General features: G+C 38.5%; 1 protein-coding gene and 1 non-coding gene across 2 annotated transcripts in view; one reads left to right on the top strand and one right to left on the bottom strand.

Annotated features, from left to right (window-relative positions):
• MCCC2 (methylcrotonoyl-CoA carboxylase 2) overlaps nucleotides 1-20,807 on the bottom strand; it is a 64,639-nt gene that overhangs the window by 40,311 nt on the left and 3,521 nt on the right. The window contains exons 2-6 of the mRNA XM_036847611.1: nucleotides 20,629-20,695; nucleotides 12,924-13,008; nucleotides 10,625-10,726; nucleotides 8,360-8,487; nucleotides 5,514-5,626 (exon numbers count right to left, since the gene is read on the bottom strand). Coding sequence (XP_036703506.1) covers nucleotides 5,514-5,626; nucleotides 8,360-8,487; nucleotides 10,625-10,726; nucleotides 12,924-13,008; nucleotides 20,629-20,695 — 495 coding nt within the window. The remainder of the gene's footprint in view (nucleotides 1-5,513; nucleotides 5,627-8,359; nucleotides 8,488-10,624; nucleotides 10,727-12,923; nucleotides 13,009-20,628; nucleotides 20,696-20,807) is intronic.
• Nucleotides 12,721-12,794, top strand: TRNAY-GUA. The gene has a single exon. It is a non-coding gene; the product is annotated as a tRNA-Tyr (tRNA).

Genomic DNA, 20,807 nt, shown 5'->3' with positions numbered 1-20,807 from the left:
TATTGTAGAAAGCAAATACTGCCTGTATCACTTTTTTCTTCCTCTACCTAAAGAGTCACCATTAAAAACTAAAAGCCATAATACACAAGTATCTATTCAATGGCTGTCCAGAATTTAAGAACATTATCAACTATACCAACGATCACACTGCTGACCCTAGAACGTACATGCTTATCCGTGCTCACTGGATAGGATGAAATGTACATAGAGAACAAAAAGTCCATCTCACCCAGAACGTTCTGTTTCTTCCTCAATCTTTTTATCAGAGAGCTTCAAAACAAAAAAAAAAAAAACAGAGTGGTTTCTTCTACCCCTGACCCTATCTGGCTTCATGAGCAGGTTGAAATGCATTTTTAAAATAATAACATACAGTGTTTATCCTAACTAGGACCCTCAAAACAATTACCAAGGTCTGAAGCAAAGAAAATAAATTTCAAAAATAATGAGCTAAGCCAAGGAGGGAAGAGGGAAAAGTATAGAAAAGAGGAAGGGAGGGACACTTGAGAGTAATTTTAGGCACATCTCCAAAAAGAAGAACAAACAGGCAGAAGTGCAAAGAAGAAAAAAAGGGGAAAGGCCTGAGGAGCTGCAACTAAGCATAGCTAGGTGAATAACAGCTATTTCAGAAGAAATAAACTGTTAATAAAAAACAGAAACATTTGCTGCTGGTGTGGTAAGGATCATAGTAAAACGAGGAAGAGAATTAATGCATCAGAGCAAAACCAGTCTAGACTAGACTCTCACTAGACTATAAAAATTAATGGTAATGTAAGACTTGAAGAAAACAAACACCAAGATCCCACTTCTGAAGAGAACTATAAGTCTCACATTTAAAAAGCCAGCAACATGGGAACCACATCAGGAAAATAAAAGAAGCACAGTCCCAAGATCATCACGGCATCAGGCATGGATTTTGGAGAAGGACCAGAGAAGGTATCCTCGGGACATGAGGCTCAGAGAAAGACCACTGGACACCAATACGCCAAGTCTTTAAATTTCAAAACAAACCAGGGTCCTAAAACCTACCAGAAAGTAAGGAAAAATGAAACAGAAGAGAATACAAAGGTAACTACCTAGTTAACTGTTTTTTCTCAAGTGCAAAAACAAAATTGTTGAACCTGGGAGGTCTGTAGGAATCTGGCCACATCTTTACAGCTGCAAAAATATAGGAAAAAACAGAGATATGGTTGTCAAGAGACATACTTCTTAGAAATCAGTGGATAAATGGACTTACAAAGGGCAAGGTTAATACCATTAAATAAAAACCAATCTTGGGGAGGAAGAGGAATTGAACAAGTAAGGGAAGCTAGTGCTCACTATCAAAATGCACACATAACATAACTGCAGTTACAACAGTTATTGCTTTATGTAGAAAATACAAAAAATTGTTTTTAACAGTCCACCTAAACCAAAGTCTTAAATAAATATTAAAATATATTGGAAATTCCCTAGTCATCCAGTGGTTAGGACTCGGCACTTTTACTGCTGTGGCCTGGGTTGAATCTCTGCTTGGGGAACTAAGATCCTGCAAGCCATGTGGCGCAGCCAAAAATAACGATGATGATGGTAATAATAATAATAATAAACATACATTAAAATATAGGAAATAGAACTACTCAGTATGTTAGGTATCATTTTAATGGTTATTAAGGAGTTTCACTCAAATAATAAATTATTAAGTAGGTAAGTAAATGCGTTGGGATATAAACAATCCAATATTGTCTCTAATCTCAAGTGGCAAAGAGTCTAGTAAGGGAAATTAGTCAGGATATGTCTAGATAAAAGGGATAAATGCCATTAGTAAGGTATAGCTCAAGAATTATGCGAGTTGAGGGGGAAGATCACTTCCGGTAAGGGATTCTGGGAACCTTTCCTGGAAAAGGTGGCATCTGAGATGCACCTTGGAAAATGGGTTGGAGACTCAGATCAACCCATATGGAAGGACTGGGGGAAAGAGAGTCCGGCATGGACCTGAGCAGAAACTCATAAAGGTCACGATGCACATGAAAAATAGCAAGCGCTTCAGACTGACGGCAGTTTACAATGCATGATCAGTAAGGCTAGAAAGTTAGGTTGGAACCAGATCACACGAGGTCTTAAGTATCAGGCTATGAAGTTTGGTCTGGAACAAGGGAACTAGATAAAGAATAACCTAATAGTAATGTGTACAATAGACAGAAAATGCCTGAACTAACTATGGTGATGGCAGTAGGAATGGAGTGGAGAGGACCAATCCAAAGGTAAAAACCAACATGACTTGATTCATCAAAGGTTTACTATGTATTGATTATCTGCCCAGCATCAAAGGACCTCACAGGGGTACAAAAATGAGGAAGATATATATTTCTGACCTAAAAGGATTAAGTAGGGGAAAAAGCAGAGAAGAGTCAATGATGACATCAAAGTTTCAATCCTAGAGAAAAGAGCAAGAAGGAAGTACCATCAACAGCACACAGAAACATGGGTGAAGGAACAAATCAGCAGGGGCAGCTAAATACGGAATGTCTACTCTGAGCCTCTGGTACCAGCAGGAAATCTAACCAAACAACAGAACCCCAAGGGTAGGTGGAGGTGGATGGAGGCCAGGACCAGAGAATGATCATGGAAATGACAGGTATATCATTAGATTTTATTAAACTACTTAGGACAAATTCTTGAATGGGGTTGGGAGGATTAAATGAAGAGAGTGGGAGAAGAAGGAAACCAGTGGCACGAAGCCTAAGGAGAATTTCAAGAAAGGGAACAATAACAAAACCAACAGGTTGTACAGCGTGAGAATCTCTAGGAGGTTAAGGTTAGCGGGACCCTCCGAGGGCAGCAAGGTTTTTAGGAAAGTGAGTGGTCAGGAACGAAGATGCTGGGCCAATCCTTAAGAAGTCTGGTAATCCAGGGAGGGAGAGAAGCCTCAAAAACAGCAGAAGCTAGAAAAGGTCCTTTTCTTTGTGCATCATTTTTTGCTACTTTTTCCTTTAAAAAAAAAAAGAGGAAGTCAACATGATTATTGGCTGTGAGAAAAAAAATTAAGTGGATGTGAAATATTAAAGCAAAAGAGAGAAAGAGGATTAATGATGAAGCACAAATGAGGGATCAGTATTAAGATTATAAATGACAAGTCTAGTCTTGGAGAACAGAGACAATTCTTCCTGGGATTAAAAAAAAAGACAGAGTAAGCAGTATTGTTTTTAATAGAACAGTGCCCACACATGACTTTCTCAGTAAAGTACGAAGCAATAGCTTCAGTGGCAATATCAGGTTTATAGTTCATAAACTATAAAAAAAGGGGAAAAGATGAGAAGAGGCACCATGGACACTAGGATACAATAACAATTAGATTTTTTTTTTAATTCCACGAGGTTCATAAGAATATAAGAAGGCAAACCTCAACCACAACTTCCTATTGGGTTGAAACAGAAAAAATAAATGCTGAGAAGTGGCTCAGTTAAAGAAATACTGATGTTAAAATTTTTAGGAAACAAAAATTAAATAGGCAAACTGAAGGCATTCAGTCAAATGTCCCTTAGATATTTTAGATTTTTTTATCATAAGCAGATATTGCTTATTCAAAATTATAAGGACACTTTTAATTTTAAAAAGACCTAGTTTTTAAAGCACTTCAAGCTTCAGGTTCCACAGGAGCAGAGACCCTACCTGGTTTGATTCATCTAGTACAGGGCCTGGCTTACAGTAGCTTCTCCATAAATATCTGTTAGATGTTGGCTGACGTTTTATATAGTCCCACAAAAGCTACATGAAGAGAAAGAGCACAGAATAAGCATGCAAGGTGGCAGAGGTCTACAGTGAGTTGAATGGTGCCCCTCCAAGCCCCAAATTTGTCCACACCCAAATCTCTGGAACCTGTGAATGTGACCTTATTCGAAAAAAAATGGGTCTTTGCAGATGTAGTTAAGTTAAGGATCTTGAGATAAGATCACTCTAGATTACCCAGGGGCGCCCTAAATCGAGTGACAAGTGTCCTTATAAGGGAGAGAGGGCACAGAGGAGAAGACCATGGGAAGACCAAGTCAGAGACTGGAGTCACATAGCCACAAGCCAAGGGAACGCCTGGAGCCATCAGAAGCTCAAAGAGGCAAGGATCGGAATCTTCCTTAGAGCCTTCTGAGGGAGCATGGCCCTGCTGCCACCTTGATTTCAGATGTCTAGCCTCCAGAAACTTGAGAGAATAAATTTCTGTTATTTTAAGCCACCTTGTTTGTGGTAATTTGTTACGGCAGCCCTAGGAAACTAATACAAGTTTCGTATAGCTATATAAATTATAATACCAGGTTAAATGGGCTAATTTCCCCTATAAGACAAAAGATCACAATAGGAATTTCATAACAGATAATGGATGCAAGGGCCATCTGGGTAAAAGTGAGCAAAGCTGAAGTTTCTATTTAGATAAACAAAGCATAGATATACGCAAGGTCTCCACATAACAGTAAAATATATAATAAATAATAACAACACATTGTATTGGTAGATTATAAAGAAGAGAGATATAATAATTGCAAGTGGTGACTAATTAATTAGAATACTAATAAAAATACTACAAACTTAAGAAATTCAATAACAAAACAAAAACAAAGGAGTTGCAGCAGTATTATGAAGTATTTCAAACATACAAAAAAGATTAGAATAGTAAAATAAATATTCTTTACCTAATACCCAGTCTTAATAAATCTTAACATTTGGTCAAACTTACTTCTGAATTTTTTTAAAGGAATAAAATATTTCAGATACAGTTGAAGCCTATATAGACCTCCTACTTGGCCTTTATTCTCCTCCTCCCTCCCACCTCAAAGGTAACCACTGTTCTAAAGTTGAGTCTATCATTCCCATGTACCTGTTTATACATAATAGATTATTTGATACATTTAACACTTGCATACATAGCAATTTGCTATACATTTATTCTACACATTTTTTTTTTACCCAACGTATTTTTTGAGACTTATTTCTGTTGATGCACACAATTCTAGTTCATTCATTTTAACAGCTAACTATTATAACTCTCCTATGAATGGGCATTTACTTTGTTCTTTAACTTTTGCTATAACAAACAATGCTACAAGGAACTTTCTTGTACATGTCTCCTCATATATATACTAGAACTCCTCCAGAGTATAGTCCTAAAAAAGCAATTTTACTCAGTGTTCTTTCATTTTAAAAACTCTTTTCCTCTGGTAAATAACCTTTATTATAGCATAACAGTATTCCCATATTTAGCAGATGAATCTGACTGGAGATATCCTTATGATGCTTTCTGTGGAGAAAGACTAAATTCTGTATTAAATTCTGTTCTGCAAATTCCCTGGCGGTCCAGTGGTTTGGACTCCAGGTTTTCACTGCCAAGGACCTGGGTTCAATCCCTGGTCAGGGAACTAAGATCTTGCAAGCTGCATGGCACAGCCAAAAAAAAAACAAAACAAATTCTGTTTTAAGTCATCTCATAATACCTGGTTAGCAAAGACATTTGATGCAAAAAGCAATACATCTCATTAATGAGAAATTACCTGTATAATACTTTTAGAAGACATAACTGCCTGATTATAGAATATGCGGCCAAAGTGATCTCGATCTGGAAATACCTCTGCTTGTCGAGGTAAGTTTGCTCCTCCCGAATCAACTGAAGAGAAATAAGTACATCTCAGTGAACAAAACATGCTACACACAGGAACACCTATCTCAATGATAACATCAGTTCTTAATTACATTCACAAAAAACTTGCCCTATCTTTCTAAACTCTTCTACAGCCTCTTTCTCCATTCCTTCAACACAGCCCCCAAAAATGTACTGTTTTCTTCAAACACATTAGGCTCTCCTACCCCTGTGCAGAATTCCACTTGAAATGTTTAGGACATTCTCTCCCTTGAGGATTAGCCCCAGAAACACCAAAAATCCTTAATCAGTTCAGCTAAAATTGGATCTTTCTCTCTTTTAAAACAATCTGAAAATCATCTACAGAATTCATGTGATAGTTTTATTGCACATTGCCTCTGGTACTCTTTTTACTGCAGATTACAGTGGTGGATAAGAATGTCAGCTGAGCTCAAAACAGAGCTTCATTACCTCACAGCTGTGTGATCACAGGTGTGTTTCTGAACCAGTCTACTGCCTCGGTCTCCCCACCAGTGAAATGAAGGTAACAGCGGCTATCCCATAGGGTTGTTATTGGGATGACATGAAATAGTGTATGTGAAGCACTTAGCTCAGCACATACTGTGAGTGCACAGAGTGAACGTTACAAAAAGTTAGCTAGTCTTACACCTATCACTCTTGCCTGCAACCACGAAGTCTTCTATTGATATTTAATACATTAGAGACAAGGACAACACCATACTCTTCACTGCATCCCCTACAGTGTTGGGCACAGCACCTGCAAGCAGTGGGGCCTCATGTGCTGTTTTCTATACATGAAAAGCAGTTCACACTCTGAGTCAATGAGGTAAATTCACTTTCATAGGAGAAAAAAATCTCATCAGTACCTGTTCAAATATCCATAAAAATGAACAGTATATACTGGCGTTTTTACAAACTAAGCCAATATCCAGGAAGTACCAATTTTAAACTGCCTTGCTTTTATGTTCTTTTAAAAATATCCTTAGATTTAAATGTACTTTCATTCCAAATATAAATTTACTTTCATTGAATATTAAATTTCTTTAAATTACGTCTGCTCAAACTATGTACATAATCAAGCATTTAACCTAGTACCTGGCACTCAAGAGACCCATATATATTAGCTATTATTTTTTCATGGTTTGAACCCATTATGGTGAACAGAAAAACAAAATATTGGGTTGGTCAAAAAGTTCGTTCATTTTTTTCCACAACATGGTTCTAACTAGTGCTTAGTTGTCCTTAACTTCACTCGAAACAATTTTGTTAGATTGTATTGTGAAAGCTGTCATATCAGCAGTGCATTTTAAAAAAAAACTTATCAAAATTGGTGAATTTTTGTGTAGCCATTTTAATATTGAAGATGGAAGAAAAAAGGCAACATTTTCAGCATATTATGCTTTATTATTTCAAGAAAGGTAAAAACGCAACTGAAATGCAAAAAAAGATCTGTGCAGTGTATGGAGAGGGCACTGCAACAGATCAAATGTGTCAAAAGTGGTTTGCGAAGTTTCATGCTGGAGATTTCTTGCTGGACGATGGTCCATGGTCAGGTAGACCAGTTGAAGTTGATAGCAATCAAATCGAGACACTAATTGAGAACAATCAGTGTTATACCATGCGGGAGATAGCCGACATACTCAAAATATCCAAATCAAGTGTTGAAAATCATTTGCACCAGCTTGGTTATGTGAATCGCTTTGACGTTTGGGTTCCACATAAGTGAAAAAAACCTTCTTGACCATATTTCTGCATGCAATTCTCTACTTAAACATAATGAAAACATGCCATTTTTAAAACAAATTGTGACGGGTGATGAAAAGTGGACGCTGTACAATAATGTGGAATGGAGGTGATTGTGGGGCAAGGGAAATGAACCACCACCAACCACACCAAAGGCCGGCGGTGTTCATCCAAAGAAGGTGATGTTGTGTATATGGTGGGATTGGAAGGGAGTCCTCTATTATGAGCTCCTTCTGGAAAACCAAACGATTAATTCCAACAAGTACTGTTCCCAATTAGACCAACTGAAAGCAGCACTCTAGGAAAAGCGTCCCGAATTAGTCAACAGAAAAGGTATAATCTTCTATCCGGATAACGCAGGACCCCATGCTTCTTTGATGACCAGGCAAAAACGGTTACAGATTGGCTGGGAAGTTCTGATTCATCCACCATATTCACCAGACACTGCACCTTCGGATTTCCACTTATTTAGGTTTTTATAAAATTCTCTTAATGGAAAAAATTTCAATTCCCTGGAAGACTGTAAAAAGCACCTGGAACAGTTTTTTGCTCAAAAAAATAAAAAGTTTTGGGAAGATGGAATTATGAAGTTGCCTGAAAAATGGCAGAAGGTAGTGGAACAAAATGGTGAATACATTGTTCAATAAAGTTCTTGGTGAAAATGAAAAATGTCTTTTATTTTTACTCAAAAACCAAAGGAACTTTTTGGCCCACCCAATACATAGAAGAAAAAAACACCACTCATGTAGAGAAAAAAATGTCAAACCCCAAAATACTGTCAGGGATTCTTCCTCAGTGATGTTATTATGGGTAGTGCTTGTTTACTTTTTCTCCCAGAGTTTTTAGCAAAGAATATGTGTCTCTTCTGTAATTATAAGAGAAGCCAACAGTTTTTTAAAAATATCCATTGATAATGTCATATATATATATAGACTTCTAAACAATCTTGTATTTTTCTAGCTAATAATCATTCATTTTACAATTCTCATGACTTGCCCAAGTAAATGCAGGGGAGCCTGTTTTGCATCGCAATTTCTTGTGCCCGTAAGTGTTTCTTCACAGTCACCGGGTAGTAGGTACCTCCTTTGACAGTGGCATCATTGGCAACAATAATGCATTCTACTCTGAAAGGCAGAAATTTCATCGGAAAGAGAACATGAGTTCTTCAAAGTAAAGACCAATTGCATCTCATTACAAGACACTCCCAATACAGCCTCGCAATTTCTAGTACATATCCCCAGTGACAGCCATTAGTAGACAATCTTATGATATGAAAGTTTTAATCACTGTTCACATATTTATTTATATAAAATGAACCACTTTTAATAAGTTTACAAACTCTAACTTGATTTATAAAGAATCATCACCCCATATTAGCAGAGAAAAACTAACAACCTAAGCCACACTTCGTAATGGTTCTTTGAATGAAGGGGTCCTAATAAGATAATACAAAAACAACAACAAGGAATCCAAGTCTCGGGGTGAGAAAATCCCTCATGATAAACCTTTAAAATTTCCTTTTAGGAAGGTAATTTTCAAAAAGGAAAACTGATCCATCAAAAGTATTTATTTTTCGTATATTCTTCATGTCACTGCCATATGCTTTTCTATAAAACTAAAAGAAGTTTAAAGTACAACACTTACCTTGCTTAAAGTAACAATAGGTACAAACTTTAAAATAGTAGTTTGAAAGCATATACTACAATGAGTCATTAGTGGTGCCCTTTCTCACCAAAACCAGTCTGTCAGGTACCATGGCCCACAAGTAACACGCAAGAAGCAGGGAAGTGAATGAAGAGGGCCAGTAAGGGAGGCTGCTTAGTATTGCCAGGAAACCCGAAGATCAGAGGCTCACTTGAAACTGGAGAGAACAACAGTGTGGTCTTTACAAAATTTAATCTTTATATTTATGATGTTTTTGTTACCTCACTTTATATTCTCTAGAATTCTAAAAAGAAACTTACTGAATCCTTGCTGAAAATGAAGTAGAGAACAGCAACTGAGCACACGGCCTCAGGTGGTGTTGTACTTCTTTTATTAGGGTATGTGGCTCCTCTCCTTTGAGCATCAGTTTTATTCACTAGGTTATATAAAGCCTTTTTCCACATTATAATTAACATTTTATAGAGTGGGATGTACATTTTTAATGACTTTAACATTGAACAAACTAGACTTCAAAAGGAATTTCGGCTTTGGTGGGTGCTGGGCCATAACCCCACACCTCCAGAGTATGGTCACTCCTCCGTCCTGGGGGTGCTGCACTAGAAAAGCTTAAGAAGCTCTGGTACAGGAAAGAGCCCACGCTATGAAGTCAGACAAAGCTAGGGTGAATTTCTGACTCTGCCACTTGCTATATATGCGACCTTGGACAAGAGACATAACCACTTTTACTTGTCTTATTAAAAGGTCACAGACATGTTACAGAATGAGAAAATTAGTCCACAAAAATACTGTATTAGACATCTATTGGTTTTGCCTACCCAGCATCCATTATTTTGGCGACAAAACTAAACTTTCTTTCAGAAACTGCCCTTTCTCTATTTTTGATCCATGTGGCTTTAGCGGGACTGACCCCAAAGCCCATCTTCAGAGGGGAGCACAAGAACCAGGCCTTTCTACTCAGTGTCCACGCTGTGGGCTCAACAGTGGGCTCTGGTCCCAGGCCTTCACCCTCAGGAGCTCTCAGCCCACTGCAGCTGCTAAGCTTAGAGCGCAGAAGCCGGGGATGCCTGGGGCCAGCTCGGCCTGCCTAGGAACAAAACCAAAACCCAGCCTGTGACCTGGTAACACCATTTGTGCTCCTCGACCCAGCTAGGCCCAGATGTATCAGTTAAGAGAGTCAATAAATTCTTTTTTGGTTTAAACTAGTTTGCACATCTATCATCTGCCAGAGAAAGAGTGCTGACCATATTCAACCATATGATTATGTAAGAAAGGTCAATTTCAATTACTATGAAGTACTACTTTAGACCTTTTTAAACGAGTGAAATCTTTTTCAGTCATACTATCCAACACTAGAGCAGCTCTAGTGAAAAGATAAAATCAGTCTTGCCCTGGCCCTTGCCTCCACGGAATCTCAAGAGCTAAAATGCACACACTGCACAGATGAATCTAACACATGTCTGGGTAGGAAGCCTCAGTCCTAAATAATATCACGAGCATAAAACTCACACGCTCATATGCAGAGCAGTGAGTGCTGGACACCCTGCCTCTTCGGCCTGCTTCCTGAAGCACATGGCAGAGTGTGGGCAGAATACTCACCCTGACACTCTCCCAATGCCTGTAATAATGCCACCGGCGGGGACCTCCTCATCACCATACAACTGGTAACCGGCAAATTGGGATAATTCCAGGAATGGAGACCTGAACGGAAGAAAAGATGCTGCTTGAATTAATGTCGTTTTTCAAAAAATCATATTTAAACAGTTAACGTGGAAAAGGAAATTTTTTTCTTTAATGGGGCAATGTTTCAAATACACGTGTTGGACATGAAATTTACCAAAAAAAAGTCAAAAACAAAATCTAGGGGACTTCCCTGGTGGTGTAGTGGTTAAGAATCCGCCTGCCAATGCAGGGGACACAGGTTCGAGCCCTGGTCCAGGAAGATCCCACATGCCATGGAGTCACTAAGCCTGTGTGCCACAACTACTGAGCCTGCGCTCTAGAGCCCGCAAGCCACAACTGCTGAAGCCCGTGCGCCACAACTACTGAAGCCCGTGCGCCTAGAGCCTGTGCTCTGCAACAAGAGAAGCCGCCGCAATGAGAAGCCTGCACACCACAACGAAGAGTAGCCCCCGCTCACCGCAACTAGAGAAAGCCCGCCAGCAGCAACGAAGACCCAACGCGGCCAAAAATAAATAAATAAATTTAAAAGAAAAAAAAAAATCTAGTGTGACCACCCTGGGGATTTATACGGTATAGCCATACAAAGGAACAGTAGGTTCTTATTTTTAAAGATGTTGTACAGATGTGTTTATTAATATAGAAAGAGAATGGCACCTAACACTTACGTAGCACCTACCACGTGCCAGCCTCTCTCCTAGGAGCTTCAGAAACACTCACTCATTCATTCCTCAGAACTACCTCCTGATATGGATCCTATTATGATCCCCACTGACTGATGAGGAAACTGAAACACAGAGATTAGGTCAGTTGTCTAAGGTCACACAACTACTAGTAAGTGGCAGAGCTGGGTTTTAATAAGCTCCGTAATAAGGGACCAGGCTCTTAACCACTGTATTATTCTCTCACTTAAATGTTCAGGATACACTGGGGGGACGGGGGACAGGGGGAGGCAGGGGGTTATAAAACACCACATTTAGTATGATTCCATTTTTCTTTAAAAAAAAAAAAAAGTGATTCACATTTGCATAAAAACAGTGTAGAAGGATACACACTAGGTGTTAACGGTGTTTGTCTCCAGGCTGGGCGTGTGTGTGCATGTCCCCAGAAACAATACTTTTGAGCCTTCATTTCTCTCTCTAACTGGTCTTTTTTTTTTTTTTATGATTTATTTGTTTGTTTGTTTATTTATTTATTTGTTTGGCTGCGCTGGGTCTTAGTTGTGGCATGTGGGATCTAAGTTCCCTGACCGGGCACTGGCAGCGTGGAGTCTTAGCCACTGGACCACCAGGGAAGTCCCTCTCTCTAACTGGTCTTGGTGTTTCCACCCTCAAGGCCCACAGTCTACTCACAAGACAACAGCCAGAATAACTTTTTAAAACCTAAGTCAGATAAGGCCTACAAAGTCTCCCCATTTCTGTCAGAGTAAAAGCCCAAACTCTTACACTGGCCTACAAACCTCTTACCGAAATCGCCCGTCTCCTGCTACTCCCCCGTTCACTCCCGCCACCCCACCACACGGCCTTCTGGCCCCTTTAGCATATCAGCATCTGTGACCTGCCCCCACCGCAGAACCTTCGCACTGGCCACTCCCCTCCGCCTGCAACGCTCTCTCCCCAGATATTTAGAGCCCATCTCTCTTTACTCCTTCCAATCTTTGCTCAAATGTCACCACCTCAATGAGGCCTATTCTAACCACCTCATTTGAAACTACAACTTGACCTTCATCTTTCTCTCCCATACTCTGGGTCTACCTTTTCTTTATCCCATGACATTTATCACCTTCTAACATACTATATAATTTATGACACTTATCGTTTATTTTCTACCTCCTCCTGCTACAATGTAAATTCCAGTAGGGCAAGGAACTTTGTTTATTTTGTTCAGTGATGTATCACTAGCACCTAGAACAGCACCTGACACATAGTAGCCTCGCAATAAACATCTGTTGTTGAATCTTACGATAAGAACCAGAATTTAAAATCATTTATTTATAAAACTATCTAAGATGGGAATCCCCTGGTGGTCCAGTGGTTAGGACTCTGCACTGTAACTGCCGAGGGCCTGGGTTCAATCCCTGGTCGGGGAACTAAGCTCCTACGAGCCATGTGGCACGTCCAAAAAACAAAACAAAACAAAACAAAACAAAAAAAAAACTATCTAAGAAAGCACCATGGAATAGAGAACACCCTGAGCCAGCACTTGGGTATGTACCAACCCTGGGTCTGTAAGGTTGTCGACTCTTTCTCTTGGTAACAGTTTTCCTCTTGATATGTGACGTGCTCGGGCTTTCTCACCACCTCCTGTGACAAAAAATAGGATTAGATTAGATGAATTCATTACAAGGTCTCCATTTAACTTAATACCAGAAAAACATATAACACTTTATCCAAAATATGGTACTTTTTAAAAAATTTAACATATCCTGTGAAAAACAGCTAATTTTTCAGATCATTCAAACTGGCATTTTTTATAATCAATCTATCCCTGAGCCCACAGTATATTATACATTTTCTAAATTCAGTAGTAATTACTTAAGGAAATAACACAGTACTTTTCTCTGCATCTCATACATTGCAAATACTGTCTCATCTCCACCACACTTATTACACCTACTATAAATACTAGCACTGTCCTATATGCTATGTGAAATTTGAAAAGTTCCTAACTTCATTTGTACCAGGTAAAAAGCATTATTTTAGAAATGATTTCCATAATAAGCACAACAAAACTTAGCTAAAGGTGCTATTTTTAGGCCCCCAAATAGGAGAGAATTGAACACCTTATACAGCAATTTAAAAGTCCCCTTTTGTTAGTATCCTGAATCAGAGATGATCTTCGGTGTTTCCTGACATTGCTCCAGACTAAAGGAAATTACAATAATTGAAGAGTCCGCTGGGGTAACCAACCCAGTGAGGCTGCTTGAGGTGAGGGGTACACCAAACCTCACCCAGCCTGAGAACAGCTGGGTTCGGTACCTGGGGAATATCCATAACCCACTCTCAGCAAACCAAGGTAAATAATCAGAACAGATGATCAAATTGTACCTTAATATGTTTACCTTCACTGTTGCCCAAGAGTTCCATCTTAATATACTCCTTGTCTACTGAAATGTTCAGCTGTTGAAGAAAGCTATTTGTTTTTTAGGTGAGCAAATAAGTTCATACAGATTTCAAACAAGCCTCCAAGTAGTGCAACCTTATTTTCAAATCAGGACTTTCCTATGTCTAAGGGGATTTTTTTTTTTTTTTTCTGAAAAGGTAGAGGGCATACTTTTTTTTTTTTTTTTTTAGGGCATATTTTTAAGACTAAATCTGCCTTAAGGTAACTAAGAAAATCATAACATACATCTAATCTTTTAAAATGAAAATAATTCTGGGAGGGAAAGCCTTACAAGATAGTATGAATTAAATCAAACAGCTTTCCGCTTTTCTCCCAGCCACCAAGAACTCAGAGTGCCCTACTGAGGTGTGTATAGTTATAGGAGAGAGGGAGGACGAAAGAGTGACAAAGGGCAGAGGAAACTTCTGAGAGTGACACATTCATCGTCTTGATTGTGGTGACGGTTTCACGGGTGTATACATATGTCAAAACTCATCAAACTGTACGCTTTAAATAATGCGGCTTATATCAATTATACCTTAATAAAGCTGTTTAAAAGTAAGTATTAAAGAAAAATAAACCTAAGACACTGCAAAGAAGACCAGGCTTGGGTGAGGGTCTTTGGAGAGTTTGGCGACATAAGCGTCCACTAAGGGGCTAGCAGGGAAAAGCATGGCAGGGGAGGGTGGGATGAAAAAGAGATAAGAAAACATACCTGTGTTTTGGTTTTTTTTTTTTAGTACTTAAAGCAACATTATTCTTAATTCTGCCTAGAGCTTCACTTTGCTATTCCGAGCACCTAGTGAATTCTGTTTTTATTAGGAAAACCCAGAAAGAGTGCTATCCTTGATACAGATTCTCAGGTCACAGAATTCAGCTCCTCTGGCATTTAAACTGGCCTAGGATATGTGGACCACCACAAAAAGACAGAATGTCACAGCACCTTAGTTTTCCAAGGATTACTCTTAAAAGATTTTGCATTAACTATCTCCACTCCCACAGACTCAGAGCCAGAAAAGCCTGATGTTTTCCTTCTATCTCATTTACCATACTGCACTGATTCTAAAACACACATTTTGTTCACATTTTAACACCCCTAAAATCAGGAAGCATTTTACAGTTTATAGCATCTTTTCATCTCTGTCACCAGGGGGCAGTCGCGACATAGCTGTCTGCCTCTGGGTGCACAGCACAAATGTCTAACTGTGGTCACTTCAATGGTGCTATATGCATTGCTGGAACTACCTGCATGCAGTTTAACGTGAATTTTCAAATGTTTTCAAAAACTACACAAGCCTTAAACAACAAGGTCCTACTGTATAGCACAGGGAACTATATTTAATATCTTGTAATAAATTGTAATTGAAGAGAATATGAAAAATGTATATATATGTATAACTGAATCACTTTGCTGTACAGCAGAAATTAACATGACATGTAAATCAACTATACTTCAGTAAAGTAAATTTTTAAAAAAACTACACAAGCCTTATCTTAAGGTCATTAAAAGACCCCCTTTCAACCACCAAAAACTATTCGTGTTTTTCTATATCAATAAAGTTATTACCCAGTTTTAGAAAAACTAAGCACTTCTGAATCTATCAAAACACTTAGAGCCCTTCAATTAACTTGTGTTAATCAAAGTACTTAGTTCTGGCTACCACAAATAACACAGCTGGGTTAATCCTTGTTCCATGTACAGAAATGACTAAGCCACTCCTAGCAATCCTACATGCTCCAACAGGAACCAAAAGGGATAGCAAAGACGGTGCCCTGAGAAGAAATCTGAAACAAAGGTAGCAGTGAGGCAGAAAGAAAGGAAAAGACAAAAAGGAGGACAAGAGTCCACTCATTATTGTCAACCTTTTTATTTATCAGAAGTTCTATCAAATGAAAACTTCAAGGATTAACTTTCGAAGCAACCTGAAACACTGTCCCTTCTTCTTATCTGAAAATTACTTAGGAAATCTTATGAATTTTAAAGCCAGGATGGGGCTTCCCTGGTGGCGCAGTGGTTAAGAATCTGCCTGCCAGTGCAGGGGACATGGGTTCGAGCCCTGGTCCAGGAAGATCCCACATGCCACAGAGCAACTAAGCCCGTGCTCCACAACAAGAGAAGCCACCGCAATGAGAAGCCCACGCACCGCAACAAAGAGTAGCCCCTGCTCGCTGCAACTAGAGAAAGCCCACATGCAGCAATGAAGACCCAATGCAAACAAAAATAAATAAATAAAATATATAAATTTATTTTAAAAATAAATAAAAGTCAGGATGTCTATACAGGTGGCCAACAGGCACAAGAAAAGACGCTCAACATCGTTAATTATATATTAGAGAAATGCAAATCAAAACTACAATGAAGTGCCACCTCACGTCAGTCAGAATGGCCATCATTAAAAAGTCTACAAATAACAAATGCCGGAGAGGGTGTGGAGAAAAGGGAAACCTCCTACACTGTTGGTGGGAATGTAAACTGGTGCAGCCACTATGGAAAACAGTGTGGAGGTTCCTCAAAAAACTAAAAATAGAGTTGCCATATGATCCAGCAATCCCACTCCTGGGCATATAGCCGGACAAAACTATAATTCAAAAAGATACACGCACCCCTATGTTCATAGCAGTACTATTCACAATGGCCAAGACATGGAAACAACCTAAATGGCCACTGACACTGACAGATGAATCGATAAAGAAGATGTGGTGTGTATATACACACACACACACACACACACACACACACACACACACACACACACACACACAATGGAATACTACTCAGCCATAAAAAAGAATGAAATAATGCCATTTGCAGCAACATGGATGACCTAGAGATTATCACACTAAGTGAAGTAAATCAGAAAGACAAATACCACATATTAATCTAAAATATGATAAAAACGAACTTATCTACGAAGAGAAACAGACTCCCAGACACAGAGAATAGACTTGTGGTTGCCGAGGGAGGAGGGGGTTGGAGAGGAATGGGTTGGGAGTTTGGGATTAGCAGATACAAACTATTACATATAGGATGGATAAACAATAAGGTCCTATTGTATAGCACAGGGAACTATATTTAATATCCTGTGATAAACCATAATGGAAAAGAATATGAAAAAGAATGTGTGTATATATATACATATATATATATGCGTAACTGAATGACTGCTATACAGCAGAAATTAACACAACACTGTAAATCAACAATACTTCAATAATATAATTTTTTTTAAATGTGTGTTTAGAGGTATTACTGATAGGTGATTTTTTTTTCTTCTTTATACTTTTCTCTATTTTCCAAAATTTCTATAATATATATATTATATAACATAAGCATATATTACTTTTAAATTATATATACCTGTGTAATATCCATCTTCCTGGCCTAACAGTGTTAGTTCCAGGCAACACTGTGAAGAAGGCTTTGTCCTTTCCTGGCTTCCCTCCCAAGGAGCGCTGCTCAGTCCTCTCCTCCCCTTTAGAGCCCAGACCGTCAGATGATGGAACCTGCCATCCCCAGCAGATGCTCAGTGCTGGAGGACTCTACCGCCTCTTATTCAAACCCTCTAGTCTTAACATCCAAAGGGAATGATCAATTCATCAATTCTGCTCCCTAACAAAACGTACTCTCATCTCAACAAGGGTTTTGGTTCTTTTTCAGGAGACAAGACCTTATTCCAAGATGGTTTCTAGTCATCGTTCTAGTCATCATTCTGAAAAGTCTACCAGCAGGATATTTTGCCTCTCGAATCATACCCAGTAGACAAAAACTCATGTCATTTTTTAACACCATTTCCTCACACTTAGAACAGGGGTTCGAGAGCTACCTGGTCAAAAAGGATGACCAATGTCCACTACCCCTGTTTTCACAAGTCACCCTCCTACTTACACACCCCTCTCTCCCTAGAGAGAAATTAGGGTGGTCTGGGGACAGTGTAATTGACATTCTTTGCTTTTTGACTGCTTACTTTCCTTTCCCCTTTTCCTGAAAACAGTACTGCCACCACCATGAAGTTCCAGGAGCTGCCAGCCACGGTACACTTGAGCCCTGGTGGACATGGGTCCAGGCTGGCACCATTATACTATATCCCCCTGGATATAGTGGCTGGGCCAAAGAATGAACATGGGACCCAAGTGAACCCATCAAAGTTTTCCAAATAGGAGATGAAAGGATAACTAGATCTTTCCTTCAGATTGTAAACTGTAAGAATGTAATCCCTGACGTGCCAGCAACATGGTTCCCCACCTCACAGAGAAGCCAGAGAGAACGCAGTCCACACATACATACACATCCTGAAATGAGAGAAGATGGGCAGAGACAGTGAGTCCTGGAGGGGCTGGAGCCCCCCAGTTCATTCAGCACTTCCTTTCCATGGTTTGGTTGTTGGTTTCTGGATTAAACAAGTTTGATCTGGACATTTGTGACTTAAATCCAAAGGGACTGAATACAGCCATCATCAAAACAATATTCTTCATATATTACAAATACCTAACTTAGAAGGAGCTATATGAAGTTTTTTTTTTCTTTTAATTCTCCCCTGTACCGTCATAGATAGAATGGGAGCAGTTACTGCCATCTGAATGAGGTCTTTGCTTCAACTGGTCCCACACTGAGTTGCATATCTGTTTGTTCATGTCATGGTAACTTTTACAGGATTTAATTGATTTTGATCCTAAACTACTATAGTACAAAAGACAGAGACCAAGATATTCCAAATGGATTTAATTTCTGGTCTTTTCAATTAATTTTGATTAATCTATTAAGTCAAAAGAAGACAGCAATGTGTGCTTGGAATGAATAATGCCTATAATTCACAGACCCACTCCTAAGTCTCAAATTATGAATGAGGTACTGAAAATTTACAAGAGGGATTAAATAACTGGACCAAAGTTGCTTAATTATTAGAGTAACCAGTCCAGCCTTCCACCCTCAAAATTCTACAAAGAACCAAAATACTGAGCTTATTTCTTCCCTAACACCTACACAAGTGAATATACAACTCTGGATGGTCTTTCTGTTCATCTGCCATTAATTACCTTGCCTCCATCCTTAAAGTCCTCAGAGGAAAAAAATATAAAAAACATTTTTATTTAAACTAAAGAGAAATCTATCAAGGTTTTGCTAAATTATTTCACTAATGACTTCTACTGAAAGTCTGTCCTCTGAGTGTGATAAGATCATACCCAGGAATGAAACAATACCCTTAAACCACAGGTTTACAGATAAAATAGATTCTTTATGAGGACACTGGGGAGAATTCTTTTTAAATGAAGGCTGTAAAATTCATATAGTTCCTTCTCAGTTAGGTACTTGTAATATATTAAGACTCTTACTTTGGAAATGGCCATTAGTTTCAAGTCACATAGCCTTCTAAATTGTCATATACACCAATAAGGGCACAATAAAATGTGATGTGGTACCTGTTTATACATTAATATTTTATATTCCTCCCTATGATGCAATTTCTTCCAAGCAAAAAAATGTCTATTATGTCCACAATTTAAAAATAAAAAATAATGACAATTTACAAAGTTTTTAGGATATCTCATTTATTTAATTAGCAATAAACCCATATAGAAGTTATTTCCAAATTACATGACACAGCAGAAAATGCACAATTACGCAAAAGGTAGTATGTAGTATGAATATGACTAATGGACAGAAAATGTTTTAGTTGCTTCAAGTGAAACAAAAATTTCAGTGTGATGCTGTGGCTGAAATAAAAACCTTAAGAAGAAATAGTTTTAAAAATTGATGAGGGAGTTCTCTGGTGGTCTAGTGGTTAGGATTTGGTGCTTTTACTGCCATGGCCCAGGTTCAATCCCTGGTAGGGGAACTGAGATCCCACAAGCCTCACAGCGCAGCCAAAAAAGAAACTGATGAACCTGAATTTCTACTTTCCCCCAAATAATGGCAGTGCTACAAGAGCAGAAAAACTGTCCAAGTAATAGGAAAAAATAAGATGTCTGCATGCCAACAAATGCAGGGTTTTTTTTAATTAAAGTATAGTTGATTTACATTATTGTATTAGTTTCAGGTGTACAGCAAAGTGATTCAGTTTTATATTTTTTTTTTCAGATTATTTTCCATTATCAGTTATCACAAGATAGTGAATATTGTTCCCTGTGTTATGCAGTAAATCCTTGTTGCTTATCTATTTTACATATAGTAATTTGTATCTGTTAATCCCATACTCCTAATTTATCTCTCCCCCCTTCCCTTTCCCCTTTGGTAACCACAAGTTTGTCTCCTATGTGTGTCTGTTTCTGTTTTGTATATAGATTCATCTGCATTATTTTTTAGATTCCACATATAAGTGATATCATATAATATTTGTCTTTCTCTTCCTGACTTACTTCACTTAGTATGATATTCTCTAGGTCCATCCATGTTGCTACAAATGGCAATATTCCATTCTTTTTTATGGCTGAGTATACACCCATATATTTATGTGGATACATATACCACATCTTAAACCAATCGCCTCTTGATGGGCATTTGGGTTGTTTCTATGTCTTGGCTCTTGTAAATAGTGCTGCTATGAACAATGGGGTGTACTGTATCTTTTTGAATTACAGTTTTCATCTTTTCCAGACATATGCCTAGGAGTGGAACTGCTGGATCATATGGTAGCTCTCTTTTTAGTTTTTTAAGGACCTCCATACTGTGTTCCATAGTGGCTGCCCCAATTTACATTCCCAGCAACAGCAAATGCACAGTCTTGAAGAGTCAAAAGCTTGATGCTACTAGTTTTTCCTAAAATGAATAATTACAAGGGACATCTTAATTAAAAGCATAAACTGAAGAATAAATGAGTGCTTACCCAGTCTGATGTTCTGTGCTCGTTCTTGGAGTTGATTTACTAGTGCTTTCATCTGCTCATAGTTTTCCTAAAACAGAAGCAAAGAAAAAGAGGGAGAGTATTATAGGAAAGCAATGATTCTTTTTACCATAATAAGGGTTAAGGAGAACAGCATTACATGCCAACCCCATGTGGCCTCC

Source organism: Balaenoptera musculus, chromosome 3, assembly GCF_009873245.2.
Source record: "Balaenoptera musculus isolate JJ_BM4_2016_0621 chromosome 3, mBalMus1.pri.v3, whole genome shotgun sequence".
Lineage (NCBI taxonomy): Eukaryota > Metazoa > Chordata > Mammalia > Artiodactyla > Balaenopteridae > Balaenoptera > Balaenoptera musculus.
The sequence above is the reverse complement of the archived record's forward strand: the minus strand, read 5'-3'. Positions and strand labels throughout refer to the sequence as shown.